The following is a 24,722-nucleotide window of genomic DNA, read 5'->3' as shown; positions in this document are numbered from 1 at the left end:
TTAATTGCGTACAAACACTCTTAAGGTGGCTACCTTTACAGCAAGGTGGTCAAGTGCAAATGAAACACAATGTATAATCTGCAATAATCCTGAGGATCAAAGGAAATCAGACAGGCCGAAGCAGCTGTGATAGTTTGTAAAAGTACCACAAACATGAACTTTGTTTATTTTATGTCAAAGTTCCTTCATAGAGCTTGGTTACAAAGAGCATGTTGGGTGTCCTGACCCACGTTTAAGCTATCATGCCACAACATTTGGTGCTGTGGGCTTAGAAAATTCAAGATGGCGGAAAACCCACATGTGCGCCGAAATCCAGGAAAGCTGCGCAGTTTGTGCGCACACTAAAATGGTTGCCTCACTTGCCACCCACCAGTGCGAGAATGAAAGGCCGGGTTGCCATGAGGGAAATGGGTTGCCAAAGGAAAAACAGTAGCGCCGGTTAGCTTCAAAGCGCTTTAAAACCACCATTGGACTACCCGCACAGTAGTCTGAAACCATTGGGAATGGAAATGCTGATTGCCAAATGCAACCTAGAATTGTGGGGAATTCATTTCTTAAATCCCAAAAATGGGTGCAGTACCAGTACTCACCACTATCCAAAAGCCGGCAGTTTAAAACCACCCTGTGTTTCTCTGAAGGCAAGCCAAAGTGCCTATTTCAAACATTGCAATATGTGCAAAATATTCACTGAACACCAGCAGACATTTGGTAGAATGGAGTTTTGTGTGCCTACAAAATCTGGGAAATGAAGAGCCCAGAACAATGCTTATAACAAAACTGGCTGAGCTATGGAGTCAGCAGTTTAGGTTGCACTGGATTTAAAGACACTAAAATCGAAAATGTTTAGATTAAATGAGTGACCTATGTTGGTGTCACATGCCTTTGTAACTGTTGAAATGCCATAGTTTTGCACTTAGAATCAGCATTCTAGCTGCATATGTAAAAATGTTTAGTTTTATTTGAATGCAGGAACTGGGGAACAAAAAGTGACATTTTATCTGAAACCTGGCTTAAGGAACTGAATTCTGCCTGGCAACTACCCCATCAGGAGTGAAACTTGAGTCACAGCTGTGTTCCCAGGCCTAGCTGCCCTTTTGCTGCTCACACTAAGGATATGCCATCTATCTGATAATTGAACTACCTGTGCTCTGCAGGAAAGTGAACAAAGCCCTGTCCTGGCTCAGGCAAAGGTTTTATTGGCAGGAGTCGTAAATGGTTGTAAAAAGTGGCTTCCTCCTGAGGAAAGGGGAGGAGCACTGCCTGTGAGAGCAAGCTGGCTTGGCAGAACTGGAAAAACCAGAAATTCAACCTTATGCTGAGGGTAAACCACACCCCTTTGGAGCCAGAACATAACTTTAAAAAGATGAATAACTCATGGTGCGGACATGTGAAAATTTTATAAATGATACCATAATTCTTGTGATTTTTCTGCCCACGGTTTAAGAGGTTTTTAGAACCGGTGGTATGTACAGGGGGGTGTCAGCGGAAAAGTGGATATTACTCTAAATGTGTGCATGTTAAAAATCTGAACTTCATCAGTTAATGTCCCTACTCCCTGCGCACATGTATGTAAAGTTGGGTCCATGTCAGAAATTGAAAAATCAGTTAAAAAGTCCATTATGTGCCATCTCTGAATGCAAGCTCCTAGAAAGAGCAGATTTGGACAGAGACATGGCTAAATTCAGCCACACCATGTATATGTAATTTCAAGCAACTGTGTAACTGTAAAATATGTCTTTTATTATCAAATATAGAATGTGTGCAATCTGACAGAGGAGTGTCCTATCTGCAACCCATAAAATGACATCCCTCTGACTCACAGTTCATTCCCCAATCAAATGATAAATGGAAGTTTGACAAATTAGAAGCTGAGAGAGAGGTAGGGTCAGTGATGCTAGAACACACCCACATTCTAAACACATAAAAGCAGACAGACAGGACAGATAGGGACCTTCAAAATCCATCTGCCGCTGGAAGCTCTGCCGGAAAAATCCATACTTAACTCCATCAAACCTCCAGAGAGCCAAACTAGAGACTTCAATCTATCCAGAACTAAGAGACCAGACCAGAGAGAAAGCAGTGCTGTACCCAGAGAGACCCAGACCAGCAGAGAGAGCTGACCCAGATCACTGTGAAGTGCAGAGGCCAGACCAGAACAGACCAGAGTCCAGTTTAAAACCCTGACCAGATCCGTGACGAGGCCCATTTAATTCAAGAATATAGTGTGAGTACATAGTAAAACTGTGTAGAACCAATCTCTTAGTTAAAATAATATAATTCAATCCATTTTTAACCTAAGTAGAACTGCAGCTTAGCAATTGTGTTATCCTGCCATCATTTTTAAAGCTGAAAAAGTGTGCGTTTAAAATTTCAAATCTGAAAAACGACCTTTATTCAATCGTTCATATCTCCGCAACCGTTTGTGCTAGAGACTTGCAGTAACTTTCATTTTGAAGCTGAGTTCCTAGGACCCCAAAACGATAGAGATAGTCCTTGTGGTTCCTCTGTAATAGCGCTCGGCGCATCCGCGAATTTTACCGCGATTTGCAAATTTCTTCACATGTAAAAGCTGCTGCTGCTTGCCTTCCATTTGCCAGAAATTCATTTAACCTGCTAACTATCCCTGCATCATTGCTAGTGTGAGCCGGGACTAATATTAACTAGATACCACTCACCCTGAACCTCTGAAAGGGAATTAAAAAGCATTTCCAGCATATTTCTCATCCATTGCTAGCACATATCAAAGCATTTGGGCCTGTGTTTTCAAAACTCCTATCTGTGTTTTAAACTTCTGTTGTCTAAGCTTGGGGGGGATTCAACTGATTTACATTGATTGCATTTCTGAGAACTGTGTGTTTCCTTCCATTTCCTTGCCTTGCATCAAGGGGGGGAGGGGATTGCCAGAGAAAAGTGATTACATTGTTTAGTTGAAATCATATTGAGTATTTTCTGTACTGCATTCATTGAATATTGCATCCACCTGAGCTTTCATAAAGCATCCTCTACCACATTATACTTTTGTTCCTATTTACCAGTGTGCTACCTTATCCATTTCATGTCAACTCCTTATTGATTATAGAGAAGCGTGTTAGTGCCAGATTCTCCGTTGTTAATATTTATCATATCAGATTAAGTGTGCTATTCAATTATTAATTTATTATAAAGCGTGATATATATATATTTTAAATTATCAAATAAACCTTTTAAACTTGCAAAACAGAACTACTTCTTGGCTCAGTGGGGTCAGGGGGATTCCAAGAGAGGGGTGTTATACAGGGGTAGTCATCCAGAACGCATGAACTGGACCTAAAGATATATCAATAAGGGTTTTCATTCAGTATTCTAGACTAGGCGTTAACTTAGCTGTAGTGCTGAATTGAATCCTCTTACAAATTGGGGGCTCGAGCCGAGACGTTGGGTTAGATTTACCACTTGTGCAGCTTAATACAGTGTGCTAACTGACGGGATACATACATCCGGTCGGATCACCACGCTGCATTACGCTGTGAAGCATTCCTCAAAAGGGACACTCCAAGAAAAGTTCTGTTCTGCAAAAATAAAATACAAACTTCTGTAAGTCAGGACAGAGACCAATCTCTAGAATGACGACCTTAGTAGACATGAAAATAGCCAGAGAGCACCTCTTGCATAAGCTATTTGTGAGAGGTGAATGGACCGAACAGGGCCAGGATGTGTGGTTGCAGGCCATCACACAACAGGTCACTGAAACAGGGTCAGATATATATAGAGATCAGGGTCCCTTACATGTGGCCCTGAGTGAACTATATATGGCTCCTAAAGCCAAAGAGGAACACAATAAGATTGCCAGGATAGCAGCATACCTGTACCTATATATGGGAGACATGCAGGATAGATGTGCTGAAAGCCAAAATCTGGCAAATAGGCAACAGATGGCATTACAGAAGGCCCAATCTGACCTGGTCTCTTCTGAGCAGAGGCTGCAGAGGAGCCAGGAGTCAGAAGATGATAGTAGGCAGCACATCATTAAAATAAAGAAGGATATGGATGTGCTGCAACAGGAAAAGGTAGAACAGGATACCAGATTTCTGGCCTTGCAGAAGGAATACCAAGAAGGTTTGGACTCCCTACTGCAAAACCAGAAAAAGCTGGAGCAACAACTGGACTTCAACAGGGTATGTGCTGAGCAGGTAGTCACCCTGCAAGGCCACCTAGATAGAGTGAAGGCAGAGAGCAACAAACTAATTCTGAAAGACCTGGATACCCAGGCAGAGTTTGATCAGGAGCGCCAGAATGCTGGTGCCTTCCAAAGGCAAAGGGACGTCCTGGCGGCACAGATGCAGGCTCTTAGTCAGGAAAGGGATACCTTAGGCCAGGAAGTCTGCCATTTAAAAAGAAAAATGGAAGAAAATCACCTGGCCCACCAGGGACTGGGTGACCTCCAAAAAGAACACCAGAACTTGGTAGAGCACACCAGAAGGGTGGAGGATGCTCTAGCAAGAAAGGAGCAGGCCAATAGGGACACAGCTCAGGAGGTAACCCTCCTGCAGCAAAGACTGGCCCAGTTCTCCAGGACCAACCAGGAAGCACAGAGGGAAAATGAGGCTCTCTGCCAGCACAATGAGAGGCTCCAGCAACAGGTAGCGATGCAGGAGAAACTGATAGAGTCGAGTAAGGCCTTAACAGAGGAACTGAAAGCACAAATGCAGGCTCTTGCATTGCAACAGGGAGCAGGGGCGGATAGAGATGAGGTCCGCTGGGAAAGAGAGACTCCTGACCATAACCGCAGGAGCCCTAACACCAGGGGCCTTCATCTCCCCCAGTCCCTGGACTCTACCACCCCCATGTCCCCTGGCGCACATGAGCACAGGGCCACAGGGATGGCAGATTACTATCCAGCTAAGAGTATGGGGCTCATAGGCCAGTACCACTCAGGAATGGAGGGGTGGGCATCCGGGTATGGGCACCCAAGTACAGTACAGTTCAATGGGGAACCCCAGGAGAGTAGGCCCATTAAGGGCATCCTGAAAACCTCTGCCCAGTTAGGTCAGTGGAGGGGGTACCCATCAAATCCTGGCAGCAAGGAGGAATCTGAAGACTCCTCTGAACTGCGCAGGACACAGGAGACCAGGTCCCCACATTCTGCCAGCCATTCCCAGGCTCGCAGAATCCGGGAAAACCTGGAAGAACAGACGGGAACCTCTGGGAGCAGTGCCTCTGAGTCCGAGGACGAATGGACAAGGGTTACCCGAACCAAAAAGGCCAATAAGGCAAAAAGGGCCTTGCTTAAGGACCCCTTAAAGCAGATTAAGGCGATCAGGAGCGTCATCACGCCTTACCATAAGAACGCTAAGTATTCTGTTTGGGAGCACTTAGAGTTGTTTGAACAAATGATGGAGACTTTCCATTTGAAGGACAGCCAAAGCTGTATTCAATATGTAAAGTGGACCTTCTCCCCGGAATACTCCAGTTTCTTTGCGGGGCTGGAGGACCAAAATCATTTAAGATGGTCCACCTATAAGGCGGCCATCTTGAAACATTTTTCTGTTCACAGAAATCCTCAAGAGGCTCGCAAGGCAGCCTACAATTTGCAATGTGGGGAGGATCAGGCCCCACAAGAATTTGTGCAGGAGTTAAAGCGTGCTTTTGCACAGACCACAAGAAGGGTGCGCACGGATAGCAGGGAATTTATAAATACGTTTTTCCATGCCTTGCCCAAATATATCATGACCCAGCTTGTGAGGGATTTTCACGAGAAAAGATCTTTAGACTGGGTCATTGAACAGGCTACCCGGATCTATGAGGTGCAGAAACCGATAGATAGCAAAAGTAATGCCCAGAAAAACCCCAAAGCCAACAGCACCCCTGCTGCTGCCAAGGTGGCAGAGGTAAAGGCCACCCCCGTTTTGGATTTGGAGATGGGGGGGCCTAAAAACCTACCTGCACCTAATAATGCTAGGCCCAGGAGGTCCTCGGGTCAGTCACAGACCGGGAGCCAAGGAGGCAGCCCCACAAATGGGGTCCCTCGCTCTCCTGATTATGTAAGTCCCCGTTACAAGGGAAATCGACCCATCCTGGGTTATGTGTGGACTCCTCCAGCCCAAGGGGGGGGATCCAGCCAAGCACCTAACCCAGGGAACTTCCCTCCAAACTTCCCACAGGAGGGCAGAAATTTACCAAACCCTGGGCAGAACTTTTTCCCCAGATATCCACCCGACTTTCAGCCCCAAAACCATCCATCCTTCTTTCCCCAATTCCCTAAGCCCAGACCACTGAATCCGGGAGAGGGGAGGCCAAGGGTGGAGGGGTACCCAAATCTTCCCAACCCGGGGTATTACCAGAGGAGGGACAGCTACCCTTCCCGGGATCAGCCCAGGGGAGAAAACAGGGCCCCGTATCAGCCTGAGCGGGTTTCCCAGTTAGAGCGCCAGGTTCAAAACATGGCGCGGGATCTGGGTCACATACTGAGGGCTCAGCAGAACCCTCAGATGGGCGTGCCGGCGCAGAACGCACCCAACTCTGGACCTGGTGCTCCAGAACAATGACGGGGGCAGCACCCCGATAACTCACCGGTTCCCAGGGAGGAGGCACAAAGGGAAGGGGGGTGTAAAGCCTTGGAGGAAGCTTCCTTCCTCACTTGTAAACAGCCCCTGGAAACCCAGGAACCGGAAACAAAATCTCTTGCCCCTGAAAGTCTGCCTCCTAAGGAGCAGAGGGGGGGTAGGAGAAACAAAAGACCCAAACCGACTCAGTTTGAGGAGGTACAGATCTTCCAATTTGAGGGAGAGGGATCCTCAGAGGATCCTGGGAAAAGGATCTTCTCCTTCAGAGAGGGGGGAACTCCTCCCAAAGAAAAATGGGTCCCTAGGGATGCAAATACAGACTGGGGAGATGTGGAGACTGAGCTACCGCCGCCCACTATCTCATCCCAGAACAAACAGCAAGAAAACCCCCTGGTTCAAACCCATCCTGGTGACTGCCTCCTAAAAGGGGGGGGCAGCCCAGAACCGGAACCAGGGGAACCCACAATGGCTCTGATCTCCAGTTGCCAACTTTTTCTTTCAGATTCCCAAGACTCTCCACAGAATTCTGCCCAAATCTCTTCGCTATCGATGTCCAAAACCAGAAAGTTAGCCCACCAGTTGTCCAAAAATGTGCATTATCTGTGCCCCCTTGAGGAGAAGGAGGGAAGATATTATGCCCCGGTACAAGTACAGGGGCAGGGTACAATCTCGGCACTGGTGGACACTGGATCTCAAGCTACCCTTCTGTCCAGAAGGGCCTTTGACGAACTGAATGCAGGAAGGGGAGAGAATTACCAAATTCCTCTCACCTCTCTTCCGGGACAACTACAGAACTTTGACGGGAAGGAAATTCCCGTTGAGGGGACTGCAGATTTGGACATTAAAATTGGGCGACACAAGCTGAAACACCCGGTTATAGTTGTGACCCCAGAGGGCACCCCTTGTTTACTAGGGAATGACCTCCTGAGAAGGTTGTCACCCCTAATTGATTGCGTAAACAAGGTCCTCTGGACCCAGACTAGCCGACCCATAAAATTAAAACAGAGTGTCAACCATGTTAGTTTAAACGGCACCTGCCACATGGTTGAACAAAAATCTGACCAAGTAGAGTTTCACTTCCAGAACAACCAGATTCCAGACGTGACAGTAATAGCAGTAGGACAACAGACTGGTGATGGGGGGTCCTCTCTATTTCTGAAAATCAACCTTCCTTCCAGTCTAAAGTGGTATTCCACGCTGGAAGGAAACACTCTGAAATTCTATACCAATCCACAATCTGAAACTCCCACTCCTATAGTCCAGAAAGAGGTGAAATCAGCTCAGAGCCTGGCTGATATTCAGCAAATTGGAGAGCAGTTGTTCATCCCTGTTCAGTTAAATGATGGGAAGGACTCTGTTCTCGCTCGAGTGTGTGTGAACAACGGTAAGAGCTTCATCAGCGAAGCCATGTTCCGCCAACTCCCAAAAGATCCAGCCATTCCCACCTTCAAACTGATAGACAAATGGGAAATGGACCTGGAAGCACCTAATTCCAAACATCTCCTGCCAAGCAGGTGTATGCTCAAAATCTCCATTGGCAACAAGAGCATAGTCCACAATTGTTGGGTCGTGCGAGACGTCCCTGCCGCCTTTTACTTAGGCAGTGACATTCTCAATCGCTTTGCCATTAGTTTGGACCTAATAAACTTCAAAGCTTGGTCCCGATTAGCGGATAATCCCATGGGCTTTGATGATCCAGAAAAAGCATTTAGGTCAGCTCAATTGCTACCTTATGCAGTTGAAATTCAGACTAAAGAGGAAGTCACCATCCCAGAAAGGACCCGACAATTCTCCCTGGAAGTGAAAGTTAAAAGAGGACAAGAGTTGAAAAACCCTGATGCTTACATACATCCAAATGCTTCTCTCCAACAGCAAGGGTTGGGGGTAAACCCAACACCATTAGTCAACATAGAACATGACACCATTCCAATAGAGGTGGATAACAGCGACTTAAAGAGTATTACTCTAGCCGCAGGCACCATTATTGGAATGGCGGTTGATGACCGACATTTCTCCATTGATCTTAGAAATGAACTGTTAGGACCAATCCCCAAGGACTGTTTTGACAGTGACAGTGAGGACAATACAACACCAGACAGGATTTTTACCCGGCATGGGGGGAACTTCCTGGTGTACACTTCCTGCCCCTATGGTAAGGAAGATGTGACTTGTGACTTCAGGAGGGATGAGGTGATTTTCCAGGTCCATGAGGGCTGCCTTTCCCACCTGAAGCCTCCAGTCCAAATCAGCACTCTGACCAGGGACTTCTCCACCCAGCTGGAGGAGGCCGCTGAAATAGCCAAACCAGAAGTCTTTCCAGGCTTCAGGCAGATGGTGGAAGAGAGAGTCAACCTAGCTGATGCCTGTGTGACTCTGGAACAAAAGCAAAAGTTGAAACAAGTTTTCTTGGATTTCCAAGATCTCTTTGCGGTAGACTCATATGACTGTGGTCGCACTGACATCCACACAACAACAATCCCCACGGACCCTGGCATGACTCCTGTGTTTGTGAAGCAATATCGCTTGCCTCTCGCATCAATGGAGTCCCTTACTGAAATAATTAAGAACCTTGAGTCCCGGGGAATAATCCGTCCAGTCCACAGCACCTTCAATAATCCGGTGCTGGGGATATTGAAGCCAAACGGCCAGTGGAGACTCTGCGCCGACCTCAGGGAGCTCAACAAACGGGTCCATACTTCCCGATGGCCTCTGCCCTACATTGACCAAGGGCTGGCCCAGATCCAGGGGTCACAGGTATTCACTGCAATAGACCTGACCAATGGATACTGGACTGTGCCTGTCAGTAGGGAGGACCAATACAAGCTGGCTTTTACCTTTGGGGGCCAGCAGTACACATGGACCCGGACTCCCTTCGGATACCTCAACTCCGGCAATGAATTCAATATTTTCCTACATAAGGCCATGCCCGACCTGGGTGCGAGGGGTAACCTGGCTTATGTAGATGATGTCCTCATCAAAAGTTCATCTCTGGAGGAACATATAGCGGAGATCCGTTATGTTCTGACACAGTTGAGGGCCGCCGGAGCAAAACTTTCCTTTCAGAAAGCACAGTGGTGTAAAACCCGTGTTAATTTCTTGGGGCATGAGATTACTCCTCAGGGTCTTTGTCCCCAGGAAAAGAAAGTGGAAGCACTTCAGAAACTGAAAGACCCCACAACTCTGCGGGAATTAAGGAGCCTCCTTGGACTGACTAATTACAGCAGAAAGTTCATTGAGGGCTACGCAGAGATCACCAGACCCCTGATTCATCTCCTGAAGGGGGGGTCAAGTGGGAATGGGGTCCAGAACAAGCCGAGGCAGTAAAACAACTCAAAAGAAGCCTCTCACAAGCGCCTTGCCTAGCTTACCCGGTCAGAAACAAGGAGTTCTTCCTGGAGACAGGGTTCTCTAATGCGTGCTTGACGGCAGTATTATATCAAAAGCATGACAAGGTCAATAAAGTAATCTCCTATGCGAGCAAAACTTTATCCTCTGTGGAGGAAAAATTCAACGATTGTGAGAAGGCACTCCTGGCAACGGTGTGGGCATTGAAGAATTACCGCCCGTTTATCCAGGGGGAACATATCATAGTGGAGACTCCACACCAGCCTCTGCAATATCTCCAAAGTGACAGAATCCGGGCCGGAAATGTGAGTAATTCCCGAATTACTTCCTGGATTCTGTCAATGCAAGGCTTTGCTGTGGAGGTCAGATATGGCCAAAACAAGAAGAGTCCCCTCGCGCAAGGTCTGGCTGACTTGCATGATTGTGCCAGAGAAAACTGTCTCGAGGACGAAAGTCTAAAAATAAAGGACAACATGGAGGCATACCTTAATTCCCCACACAAAGTATTTGAAGAAGACAAGTGTGAGGGAATGCCCACTGTCTATGTGGATGGATGCTCTTACCATGTTGACAACGACGGGGAGAAAGAACTGGTGGCTGGCGTAGGGAATGCATGGGTGAATGAGTCCCCAGAACCCTCCGCTGGATACAAAATTGGTCCCCGAAGTAGTCAGGTGGCAGAATTGATGGCTGTGCATCATGCCATCCTCACTGCTGTCCAGCATCAACTCCACGAACTGGTCATAATCACAGATTCGGATTATGTACGGAACGGGTTCGTGGAGCACCTGGTTAATTGGAAAACCAGAGGCATGTTATGTGCTAACAACAAACCCTTGAAACATGGGAAGTTGATCCAAAACATTGATGATCTGGTCACATCGAATGAGATGACCATCTATTGGAAAAAGATCAAGGGTCATTCCAAAGTAGAGGGACCAGACAAAACTGGAAATGACTTAGCTGATCAGCTGGCCAAAACCGGGGCCATCCAAGGGGATCTAATTGAGATTGAGTCCCTGTTGGGGGAAATCCAGGTCACTGCCATCACTAGGTCCCAGACAAATGCTCACAACGACCTTTCAATTGCACAATGGAGTAAGGAGACCCCTGATGCTGATTTGATTACTGCTCAGAAGGGGGATCCAATAATTGGTAAATTTTACCAGCACCTTGAGGACCCTGAGAACTTTCCCCTGACGGATACCGATTACATTGGGAAAGAGGACCTAAGAGTGTTGATGAAATGTCCAAAAATGTTCCGGATCCAAGACGGTTTGTTGGTAAGGAAATCCAAAGCTGACCACGATCAGTGGGTGGTTCCTACCTCATTCCGAAGCCTGATGTTAAGTCACGCCCATGATGCGGCCACCGCCGGTCATAGGGGGTTTCACACAACATTGGAAATCTTAAGAGAGGTTGCATACTGGCCACACATGGGGCAGGACCTCGACCAATACTTGAAGGGGTGTCTTGTGTGTGCACAGTTTCAGCCATCATCCCTCACACACCGTGCGCCTCTCCAAAAGAGGGGGATGACACTGCCATGGTCAGATTTACAAATCGACTTTGTAGGCCCTGTGATTCGCTCGGCTAGGGGGAATAAGTACATGTTGACTGTGACATGCTTGTTCACCAAGTGGGTGGAATGTCTCCCAGCCCCAAACTGCAAGGCAGAAACGGCAGCTGCCTTGATGATTAACCACATCTTTTCCCGTTTTGGTCTACCTCAAAGGATTGAGTCAGACAGAGGTAGCCACTTCACCAGTGAAGTAATGACAAAGATGTGGGAGATACTGGGAGTCAAGAGAAAGCTGCATATTGCTTATAGACCAGCTTCTTCTGGGGCAGTAGAGAGATATAACCGAACCATTGTGAGCATATTAAAGAAGTTTGTGGCAGATTCTGGGCCAAGTTGGGATATCCGATTACCTATGGTCCTAATGGCCATCAGATCTACCCCTTCATCTGCAACCAAAATGTCACCATTTGAGTTGATGACTGGGCGCAAGATGGTGCTTCCTCAGCATTTGCTCTACAGGACCCAAGAGCAGACACTGATAAATGCCTCCACTACTCATGAGTATGTGGAGAATTTAAGGAAACACCTCCAACATGCTTTTGCTTATGCTCAGCGGAATCTAGAAAGATCAGCTGATAGCATGAAGACCCACTATGACCTGAAAACTTATAGGAAGGAATATCAAGTGGGCGACCGGGTCTATCTATACAACTTCCAAAGGAACCAGGCCAAGCAGCGCAAATTTTTGCCTACATGGAAAGGACCCTTTGAGATCGTCGATAAGATCTCCCCTGTGGCCTACAAGATCCACATCCCCAAAGGTCCTTTGGCAGCGGGGGAAGACAAGTGGGTCCACATAAACCAGTTGAAATGTTGCCATCCCAGGCACACTCTGCAACAACTGGAGGAATCCTCTGGAATCCTAGCGGGTACTGTATCAGACTAATTCAGTTCCAATCATAAAACATACCACATCTAGTCTCTAACATACTGTGATTTGTATGAAACTGTCTCTTAGTCATACTGTTTTTATTAAAATAAGAATGTAATGTTTCGTTATGATAAAATGCATATGCTGCCCCACTATCTCAACAGTGGTGGAAAAAAAAAAAAAACGTCTATGAGTAGGTATTGCCGCTCTTCCTTTGTCGTCCTAGGAGAAAGAAAACCTGAAGACGGGCCGAGGAGGGCGATCCGGAGACCGGGAACGAAGATTCAATGGGCCCAGTGGACCGCCCAATATTCCCATCAGGACCGGCGAGGAGAACCATCGATCAGTACCGGATGGAGAAGAAGATGCTGAACTGTGCCATCTACAGAAGAGGAAGAAGATTATGCGAACAGACCGGTGCATGGGTCAAAACCCTTGTGCACGCGACTCCCCATCGACTCAAATTCAAGGGGCAGTCACGTGGGGGGGGGCTTGTTGGGTGTCCTGACCCACGTTTAAGCTATCATGCCACAACATTTGGTGCTGTGGGCTTAGAAAATTCAAGATGGCGGAAAACCCACATGTGCGCCGAAATCCAGGAAAGCTGCGCAGTTTGTGCGCACACTAAAATGGTTGCCTCACTTGCCACCCACCAGTGCGAGAATGAAAGGCCGGGTTGCCATGAGGGAAATGGGTTGCCAAAGGAAAAACAGTAGCGCCGGTTAGCTTCAAAGCGCTTTAAAACCACCATTGGACTACCCGCACAGTAGTCTGAAACCATTGGGAATGGAAATGCTGATTCCCAAATGCAACCTAGAATTGTGGGGAATTCATTTCTTAAATCCCAAAAATGGGTGCAGTACCAGTACTCACCACTATCCAAAAGCCGGCAGTTTAAAACCACCCTGTGTTTCTCTGAAGGCAAGCCAAAGTGCCTATTTCAAACATTGCAATATGTGCAAAATATTCACTGAACACCAGCAGACATTTGGTAGAATGGAGTTTTGTGTGCCTACAAAATCTGGGAAATGAAGAGCCCAGAACAATGCTTATAACAAAACTGGCTGAGCTATGGAGTCAGCAGTTTAGGTTGCACTGGATTTAAAGACACTAAAATCGAAAATGTTTAGATTAAATGAGTGACCTATGTTGGTGTCACATGCCTTTGTAACTGTTGAAATGCCATAGTTTTGCACTTAGAATCAGCATTCTAGCTGCATATGTAAAAATGTTTAGTTTTATTTGAATGCAGGAACTGGGGAACAAAAAGTGACATTTTATCTGAAACCTGGCTTAAGGAACTGAATTCTGCCTGGCAACTACCCCATCAGGAGTGAAACTTGAGTCACAGCTGTGTTCCCAGGCCTAGCTGCCCTTTTGCTGCTCACACTAAGGATATGCCATCTATCTGATAATTGAATTACCTGTGCTCTGCAGGAAAGTGAACAAAGCCCTGTCCTGGCTCAGGCAAAGGTTTTATTGGCAGGAGTCGTAAATGGTCGTAAAAAGTGGCTTCCTCCTGAGGAAAGGGGAGGAGCACTGCCTGTGAGAGCAAGCTGGCTTGGCAGAACTGGAAAAACCAGAAATTCAACCTTATGCTGAGGGTAAACCACACCCCTTTGGAGCCAGAACATAACTTTAAAAAGATGAATAACTCATGGTGCGGACATGTGAAAATTTTATAAATGATACCATAATTCTTGTGATTTTTCTGCCCACAGTTTAAGAGGTTTTTAGAACCGGTGGTATGTACAGGGGGGTGTCAGCGGAAAAGTGGATATTACTCTAAATGTGTGCATGTTAAAAATCTGAAACTTCATCAGTTAATGTCCCTACTCCCTGCGCACATGTATGTAAAGTTGGGTCCATGTCAGAAATTGAAAAATCAGTTAAAAAGTCCATTATGTGCCATCTCTGAATGCAAGCTCCTAGAAAGAGCAGATTTGGACAGAGACATGGCTAAATTCAGCCACACCATGTATATGTAATTTCAAGCAACTGTGTAACTGTAAAATATGTCTTTTATTATCAAATATAGAATGTGTGCAATCTGACAGAGGAGTGTCCTATCTGCAACCCATAAAATGACATCCCTCTGACTCACAGTTCATTCCCCAATCAAATGATAAATGGAAGTTTGACCAATTAGAAGCTGAGAGAGAGGTAGGGTCAGTGATGCTAGAACACACCCACATTCTAAACACATAAAAGCAGACAGACAGGACAGATAGGGACCTTCAAAATCCATCTGCCGCTGGAAGCTCTGCCGGAAAAATCCATACTTTACCTCCATCAAACCTCCAGAGAGCCAAACTAGAGACTTCAATCTATCCAGAACTAAGAGACCAGACCAGAGAGAAAGCAGTGCTGTACCCAGAGAGACCCAGACCAGCAGAGAGAGCTGACCCAGATCACTGTGAAGTGCAGAGGCCAGACCAGACCAGACCAGAGTCCAGTTTAAAACCCTGACCAGATCCGTGACGAGGCCCATTTAATTCAAGAATATAGTGTGAGTACATAGTAAAACTGTGTAGAACCAATCTCTTAGTTAAAATAATATAATTCAATCCATTTTTAACCTAAGTAAAACTGCAGCTTAGCAATTGTGTTATCCTGCCATCATTTTTAAAGCTGAAAAAGTGTGCGTTTAAAATTTCAAATCTGAAAAACGACCTTTATTCAATCGTTCATATCTCCGCAACCGTTTGTGCTAGAGACTTGCAGTAACTTTCATTTTGAAGCTGAGATCCTAGGCTTTCCTAGGACCCCAAAACGATAGAGATAGTCCTTGTGGTTCCTCTGTAATAGCGCTCGGCGCATCCGCGAATTTTACCGTGATTTGCAAATTTCTTCACATGTAAAAGCTGCTGCTGCTTGCCTTCCATTTGCCAGAAATTCGTTTAACCTGCTAACTATCCCTGCATCATTGCTAGTGTGAGCCGGGACTAATATTAACTAGATACCACTCACCCTGAACCTCTGAAAGGGAATTAAAAAGCATTTCCAGCATATTTCTCATCCATTGCTAGCACATATCAAAGCATTTGGGCCTGTGTTTTCAAAACTCCTATCTGTGTTTTAAACTTCTGTTGTCTAAGCTTGGGGGGGATTCAACTGATTTACATTGATTGCATTTCTGAGAACTGTGTGTTTCCTTCCATTTCCTTGCCTTGCATCAAGGGGGGGAGGGGATTGCCAGAGAAAAGTGATTACATTGTTTAGTTGAAATCATATTGAGTATTTTCTGTACTGCATTCATTGAATATTGCATCCACCTGAGCTTTCATAAAGCATCCTCTACCACATTATACTTTTGTTCCTATTTACCAGTGTGCTACCTTATCCATTTCATGTCAACTCCTTATTGATTATAGAGAAGCGTGTTAGTGCCAGATTCTCCATTGTTAATATTTATCATATCAGATTAAGTGTGCTATTCAATTATTAATTTATTATAAAGCGTGATATATATATATTTTAAATTATCAAATAAACCTTTTAAACTTGCAAAACAGAACTACTTCTTGGCTCAGTGGGGTCAGGGGGATTCCAAGAGAGGGGTGTTATACAGGGGTAGTCATCCAGAACGCATGAACTGGACCTAAAGATATATCAATAAGGGTTTTCATTCAGTATTCTAGACTAGGCGTTAACTTAGCTGTAGTGCTGAATTGAATCCTCTTACAAGCAAAAAATGCAAAGTAACAGTGCGTAGATATATTGGTCAACGGATTTTAGTTTGTAATGATGAGGATTTTGGATTGTACAATATTTTTGTCTGATTTTAAATGTGCCGAGTGTTGTATGTAATGGTTGATTGCTGGTCTTAATATGTTTGTGTTTTATTGTGATAAAATGGTGCTTTTATGGTTTTCAAGCTAAATAAAGTTATGTTTATCACACATTAAGTATTTAGGCTCTCAGATAAATTACTTGTATAATATGGAATCACAAATCTTTGAGAAGTTCAAAGTTCTATCACCTATGTTATGCCTTAAGAAAAGATTCCAATGTCAACATTGAGGGTTTTAATACCTACCAATGTAAATGGTGTATAGGTAGGGATGAGTGCCTTTTCTTCTTTATGGCTCTAAATGGTCGTTAAATATCACCAACAAACACCCCAGTTTGTTAAAAGGCAAGATTTAGAAATCTTTATTAAATCTTCCAGCAACTGTGCCGATTCAGGGAATATGGTTTACATTAGGGTTAGTTTCTTTGTTTTCTATATAACTGTCATGTTGGTTACGCTTTTTTGCAAGCTTGTGTTCAAGTGTGTATAATTCTCTTATGTCTGAACTTAATTTATTATTTAACACAATTCATAATCATTTTCATTCTGAATTGTGGGCCAGTTGTTCAAAGTATGTTAATCACTTTCCCTATTTTAAGACACAGCCTTATATCAAAGTGTTTCCATTTCATCCAGTTGCATGAGCTTATGTGTATTTCTGCTTTTATTTACACCTGACTCAAGAAATCCTGGGTGCCCGTTGTTGCAGTCCTAGGGAGGAACAAACATGTTCCTTTTGCAAAAGGTTTGGGCAAATAGAAACTTTAACACACATATTTGTACTATGCCAAGTGTATCATCTCTGTGAATGTGTTACTTTGGTAAATTTGTGAAGAATTTGGCAACCCTTGAGTGTGGTCATTTTTGGGCAAGTTTTTTACCGGGCAATCAGATCTCATTAATTATTGCACTGACCCAATATTGTAAATCTGCATTGTAAAATGAAAGTGTTTGAATGTTACTTCGATATTGTTTAATTTTATTAGATTAATCTACGGTTTACTTTTAAAGTCATGTACACAATAAATTGAATAAATTGTTCACAAAAATAATGAGTTTAACTATTTATGAAATGTATTTCTAATTTTATAAAACAACAGCGCAGAGCAAAAATATTTATCATTGAGTGGAAATACCTTTGCAATAGCAGTCTTACTGATATGATTCACACAAAGCACAAGCATAAGACATGTCAATAGGAGACAATAATCAGTGTATGAACAGTCTCAGCATGCACATTTTTGCATTAGATTGTATATCTAACATTTCAACAAAGCCTCAGTGAACTTTCCAGCAGGCTTAATTGCAGGACAACTGACCACCGGCTGAGTTAGATTTTCCATGTTGTGGGCAGAGGTGTCTAATGAAGGCAAGAATCAATTTCCCACAACGAAGCCTCATTGAATTGTCAGTAACACAAGTAGATTAAAATAAAATATATATTTATATACATTTGGTGACAGTTTAACACAAATAATGCAATGTTTTAACTATTACATACAGAAAATACGGAATTAAATGTACATCTTAAAAACCTTTAACCACACAAGAGGATATGCATATCACTAAATGTTAATGATTGACCAAAACATCTTATAATGCACTGGTTCGTTCTACTTTTATACTTCTATAAATTGACTCTTTAACAGCCCAAAAGCTACCACTCCAAACCCAACTAAAAGATTCACTGCTCGGCCGGTAACACACTCACACTAAACACATGGGCCACAACACACACAGCAGTGTCCTGCCTGTTAGAAACACTATCATCACATCAGATGAGATCATTGCATGATCTGCTACATATTTAGTTCTGGCACATACTCCCTACTGCCCATATTACCATCCTCCCTGATGGCCTAGCACCATTGTCTAATAGGCCTCTCCATTTCCCTGCAAGACATATACTCCATAAACTGGTATCCACTGATAAAACAGCTGGGAAAATAACATTTTTTTAACAATATGTATTCCTAATGGCTCCCTAAACACCATTCAGCATATTTTCCCCAATTATCCTAGGCTTGGGGCTAAATTAATACATTAAACCAGTGCTCGAATATGTGTCAGGTGCTTTTTGACACCAAGTGATAAATATCGTTTCAAAGACTATATTTATTCCAGTGATATTATCACATGCAAATATACCAGGGTTTCACAGCGGTCTCTCCCACAACCACAATAACTCCTGTCACTTTTTTGCAACACCTCGGGCCAAACAGTTACCAAAAATGGCAGGCGTGTGCTTTGAACAGGGTTGACCGATATCTCCATGTCATTGCAGACATCATGCCCAGTCCTGTATTTTCATTTTTCTCATCTAACTGCATTCTGGGGGGGATTGCCTGTATATAGTAAAAGTGCTGGTAATAGTATTTAACTGCACTTTTACCGGTCCGGCAAAGTTTGAATTTGCCGGAACACATTTTACAGAATTACCGGCACTGATATCACCATATCTGGAATTAACAGCAATGGTAATACCAGCAATAAAAATACCGGCAATGCCGGAAACCTGCGCTGGTAATACCGGCATAAAGGTATTACCAGCATATTAGGAAATTGGATGGGCCAGTAATACCAGTGCCGGTAATTCCAATGCCGGTTATTTCAGTAGTTTGGGAGCTGTTATCGGCATTACTGGAACATTTATGCCGGCAATACTGGCGGATTGATTCTGGCACCTGTAAGCCCGTCACGCTGGTATTACTATTTCTGGCAGGGGCATGTGCGCATGCCCGAGGACTCATGATGCACCGGTATTTCTGGCGGATGCCAGGCCAGAGATGTTAATACCGACAATTAGCAGCAACAGACAGCATCTTTGACAGACTGGCAAAGTATAATGACAAATTACTCCAAGCCATTTTCCAGAAAACATCTACATATTTGAGAGATACCACACATTTTCTTAATACACTAAAGAATCCGACTGAACTTCCACAAGACTTGATTCTATTTACACTAGACATGCAAATCCTCTACATGTCCATCCCACATGGGGATGGACTGGAAGCACTAGAATGGGCATTACTCAGAGAAGATGATTTCCAAGTTGACAAAACTTTTACCATAGAGCTGACGAAAATCATCTTATATAATAACTACTTCAGATTTGGAAAATATCAATACTTACACATTTCAGGCACCTCAATGGGCTCTGCCATGGCCCCAGTTTATGCAAACTTGTTTTTGCATGTATTCGAACCGAAATATGTACTAGAACATACACTCTGGTCAAAGAAACTACTAACATGGAAAAGATTTATAGATGATAGATTTGGTATTTGGAAAGGCACAAGAACAGAACTTGAACAGTTCTTTGACTACTTGAATACATGTCACACAAGAATAAAATTCACCCTAGAGATAGGGAATCCAGAAATCCACTTTCTGGATGCGGTCATCACCTTTGAAAACAACAACTTAGAAACCTCTGTATATCGCAAAAACACGAATGTTAACAACACCCTACATTACAAGGGTTTCCACCCACAGCATTTGAAGGATAATCTGCCCTTAAGCCAGTAATTGATAATCAAGAGAATTGTATCCAAGGAAAACAAAGAAATTGAAGCGACAGGTGAGTGATCCAATAGATTTAAAGATATGGGTTACCCAGATGGAATACTGGCAAAAGCAAATATGAGATGCATGTCTAAAAATAGAGACACACTCCTAGCACCTAAAATACAGATCAATGCACCTGAATTAATTCACATTATGAAACACTCAAGACAGAGCAATCAAATAAATTGAATTAAGAAAGAAGAATTGGAAAATAACAAAATTAGACCCACAGCTTAAAAAACTTTTTCCAAACCCACCAATGGTGGCATGCATAAGAAGAAGACATTTGAAATACAGCTTGGTGAAAGCAGAAATAATAAAGAAGTCAAATCAACCATTCTTATCATGACCAAAAGAGGGAACTTTCCTGTGTCTACATTGAGGACAGGGTAATTACATCCAGAAAGGATATCATATCAGGCATCCAAATACAGGCAAAAAGATAATGCTAAGAGATTGTGCAACTTGTGATTCAAAAAATGTGATCAATGGACTCCTTTGTCCATGTGGTAAACTGTGCATAGGCCAAACATCACGCAAAACAAAGAAACACTTAACTGAATACAAATCTAATATTCGCACAAAGAATGAAAAATAGCCCGTATCCAGACAATTTACAACAATGAGACATACTGTATCACAACTGCAATTTGTAATTTTGTAAACGATCAAATCATCACCGGAGGGAGTAACCTGAACAACCTGATGTTAAAAAGAGAGATGTTCTGAATCCATAAATAGACAGATTAGATTCAAAGGGAATGAATGAGGAATTCACATTAGCACCATTTTTATTAGATTTGAAATCATGCTATAAGGGTGGAGCTGAAAATATTGGCCTCAGTGATTTTTTGTCGATGTTGACAGATCCTCTATGCTTTGATTTTTTAGAATGCCAATGAAATACTGGACATTGGAGTTTCTCTATGTGGAAGAAAATGATGTAGCTGTGATAATTAACTAAATAGAAGTGACTTTCATATTTGATGATATGTTTGAAGTGGGAAAACGGGACAATGAATGTATTTTGGAAATTGGAATACTTAAGTATGATCACCAATACATTGTGGAAAAAACATCATGTACCTGTGATAACTAACTCAATAGAAGTGATTTCCATATTCGATGATCTCTCTGAAATGGGACAACATGACAACACATGTAATTTGAAAATTGGAATATATAAATATTATCACCATAACCATTGTGAAAGTTGAATCGCACAGTTTGAATTTTATAATCAATCAAAATGATCTGTATATGTTCTGAAGAAAAGGTTAGGAAAACACAAGTAATCCCATTACTTATGATCACTGAGACAGCAAATACAATCTAAAATCTATGACATTCTAGATTGTAAATATGAAATTACAAAGAATTAGGAACCTAAACAGGCAAATGCCATATGCCTGGCTCCCTAGGCACTACTTTTAATAGTGAGAATTCGGACTTTCTGAATAATACTGATTATACATATGATTGACATCAAAAAATCTTTATTTTGACACTAAGGACAGAAACCATTTAAGGTTAAACATTTATCAGTCCCCTAGAGAAAATCCAATCTGAACACATTTAGTGTGTAGTTAACACAACAGAACGGTGTATGGACACATGGTTGCACAGTTAATAAACCTCAAAATGTAAATATAAACAGGAATCCTGAATCCTGAATAAGAGAACCGCGATACAGCGCTAGGACGCATGACGTCACATATAACAACACATGTGATGACATCATCATCATGTGATCACGTCACGAACATAATGTGATAAAAATAGCGGCCATTTTGGAACACAAACACAGCACTGGAAGGAAACCAAGAGATGCGGTCTAAGCTCTTACTAAGTAAGTTATTGACAACCTTGTCAGGTGGCTGCGATTCTAAGCCCACCCACTTAGGAAATAGATGAGGTTTAATAGACGTTCATCCTTTTGACCACAACTTTTTGGATTTGTTTCAATAGATCTCCCCAGAAAAAAATCACAGAAAACTCTGTACCCACCTAGAACACGTGATGGGAGTGAATCAACAACCACGCCAGCAAGGAGTGGAACCTTGACTAGATACCCACACCCATGTGAGTGTGCCATATAACAATCTTTTATTTTGAGCATCATCCACAATGTTCTTAGAATTTAAAACACATTTATTTTACACCTACTTCCACAGGTCGATGCCTGAAATGGGAATTAAGAAATTATAATTATAATTCACTGGGATAACCTCACATGGAAATATACCTGAATAGGTAAGTGTTATCCCGTACTCTAAGCTAAGACATAATTAACCGCTGTGTAAGTGAGGGGGGCACCCCTCATGGCTAGTTATCGCTTCTATTAAAGGAAGAGAACAATGAAGATTCACAGACTGTGATGCATGAAAATCCACCGGAAGCAGGCACAAGGCATAGTCTAGCCAGGTGAAGAATTCTTGCATTCTATATAAAATACAGACAAACGTATACACAAATTGTAACCCCGTAAGAATAGAATCATTTATGAATATATCCCAATGTATTCTTTACTAGAAATTCTTGAAAGAAAGATTAATTAGCTCATGAAGAAGGGATTCTCCCGAAACGTGCTAAGCACATTTTATGTTTGAATTGTTTTATTTTTTTAATTGAACACTAATGTGATTGTTGAATAATAAAAAAAAGAAAAAAGATTTGGTAGTCTTGAACATTGTGCTTAAAGAATAAATCAAAGAAAACAGTCCATTGACAAACCGAATACATTATTGTATCAAAGTATTGACTGTCTTTATAGATAGTACTATAGGTGTGCAGGGGACGGGAGTGTCCATCAACAGAGTATACCGTTATTGTTTTTGATATTGTAATGACTTACTTGTGTCAGAGCTGTGTTTTTCTCCCGAACAGCACCCTTAAATATCTCAAGATATCTACTTATATTTTGAATTTTAATCAATGCAGAGGTGTACAGCTTAACCATAGGAACATACTTAGTAGGGTGTGAATGCCCCTGCTGACATGTATTTTTCTTTTTGAAAGTTAAACTTTATCTCAGCAAAAGGTGTTCCGAGCTTTTTTCCCTAGAGGGTTGTATTTATTTCATGGCTGTTTGTCAGTAGGTCTACACAGTTTAGGAAGGCCAAACCCTGAGGGAAGAGCTCACAATTAAAGAATAACCCGGGACACCCATGGGATATAACACTCACAAAATACCATTGATTAGCAATCGTGGTGATCTTGGTTGGCGCAGAGGAGAATTATTGCTGTGGTGATAATGATTTTCAAATATAATGAACAATCATTTGACAAAAATTATAATGGCAAACACCTGGACCTCTACTGCAGTGCATCTGTTGTATTAGTTTAAGTTTTAGGCGAGTGGGGTTGTTCTCGCATGAAAACTATTGCATAAGACTGTAAAATAGCTCAGTAGATGAATGCATCTTCTGCTGAAATATGCATGTAACCTGCAGGTCACAGATTTCACTCATCCAAATGACCAGGATACAAGCAGTGCTAGTTTGAGTTGCATAAAACTAAAGTGCAAGCTTATGTTGTTCTATCCTACGTTATATCATGCTGTTATGCTATGCTAGGATTGGGGCCCTCATGCACCCCCTCTTGCTAGGGGGGGCTTACGCTCGGGAAGGGAAGCGATAGGCTCAATGCCAATACATTTCTATGGGTGGCACCAATCTCCAGGGCCGGCCTGAGCTCTGGCATGGCCTGGGGCCAGGAAAAAGAATGTGGCACCCCGACCATCCCACCCCTAACCCCTGGTCATTCTTTTTAAGTGGCCAACTCCCCACTCCCTTGCTGGAGCAGGGAGTTAATCCCTTTAATAGGGCGTCAATGCTAAACCAGCATGGGGCAACCTTTCAAAGGCTGCCCCATGCTGGTTTAGAATTAGCGCCCTATTAAAAGGAAATGTGCCCCGCTCTCCTGCTGGTGAGAGTGGGCACATTTCCTTTCAATAGGTTGCCTTCACCCACCAAACCATCTTGCAGGATTCCTTGAAAGACTTACCCAAGCTGGTGTGGCACGGGGACTGCCCAGGTCGCCAGGGCCTAAAGCAAGCCCTGCCAATCTCTGAGGCCCTTCACCAAAATTTGAAGGCACCCTGCTTTGCGTCATGCCACTGTGTTACGGTAGATTATTTTAGGTCATGCTAGACTATGCTCGGTTGTAATTGTAATTGGTTATTTATAAAGCGCTTAATAAACAGGTGATCGAACTATGGCGCTCCACGTCGTCTTGCTTCCAAGGCGAGCTCGCTGCCCATGAGTTATCCTCCCGCCCAAAGCCTATGCTACACTATGCTATTGTGTACTAAGATTTGTCTGCTCTGCTGGGCTATGTTATGCTATTTCAGCTGCATGCGGTGTGCACGCGGCTAGTAGAACATGCTTGGAGAAGTTTGGCATCTCATTGGAAACTCCAGGAGCTGGGTTTCATTGAGGGGCGAATGGAAAATTCCTAAAATTGTCTGCATTACGTTGATGGGATCAACGTATTAAAGCTATGTCTTTTGCAGAGTGCTTTCGGGCATCTGGAAACTATTCCTTATTCTGGCCCAGCACTGTAGCGCTACCCCCACACACCCCTCTCACCCAAACCCTTCTCCCCTCCCCCTTCTTCCCCCACCGCCCCCCTCCGCCCCCTGCAAGATCGCAAACGCTCCCATCACTTCCTCCAGAAGCCGGCTGTTTTCTCCTTTTTTTCTCTTTGCTGAGTTAGCAGTTAGGGGCACGCCTTCTGACAAGGCACAAAAACGAGCCGCTTTTATCAGTTCTAATCCGTCAAGCCGCTGCCACGAGTCTTACAACTGCACAGAAAGAAACTACGAAAAGAGCGTGTCACTTAACTGTTTCTGGGCCGGCTTTCTCCGCTTCCTCCCCGCGTACATGCACTCCCCCGGAGGGATCATCGTGTGGTAACCTGGAAAGCAGACGTAACAGGTGCATGTTCAGAAGCCAGGCCTGGAAAGCGCGCGCTTTCAGCCTCGCGCGAGGGGCTGCAGGGACCTACGCATTTACGCCA

General features: G+C 43.5%; 1 protein-coding gene across 2 annotated transcripts in view; it reads right to left on the bottom strand.

The window, feature by feature from the left end:
- Window positions 1–24,722, bottom strand: part of AHRR (aryl hydrocarbon receptor repressor) — a 1,406,519-nt gene that overhangs the window by 1,379,656 nt on the left and 2,141 nt on the right. For both annotated transcript variants that reach the window (XM_069620459.1, XM_069620460.1), the window contains exon 2: window positions 24,548–24,620. In XM_069620459.1, the coding sequence (XP_069476560.1) occupies window positions 24,548–24,609 (62 nt within the window). In that variant the 5' untranslated portion in view covers window positions 24,610–24,620. The remainder of the gene's footprint in view (window positions 1–24,547; window positions 24,621–24,722) is intronic.

This window comes from Ambystoma mexicanum, chromosome 5q (genome assembly GCF_040938575.1).
Source record: "Ambystoma mexicanum isolate Mex_15411 chromosome 5q, UKY_AmexF1_1, whole genome shotgun sequence".
In the NCBI taxonomy this organism is placed as follows: domain Eukaryota; kingdom Metazoa; phylum Chordata; class Amphibia; order Caudata; family Ambystomatidae; genus Ambystoma; species Ambystoma mexicanum.
Note: the sequence above shows the minus strand (reverse complement) of the source record. Positions and strands in the feature narration are given on the sequence as shown.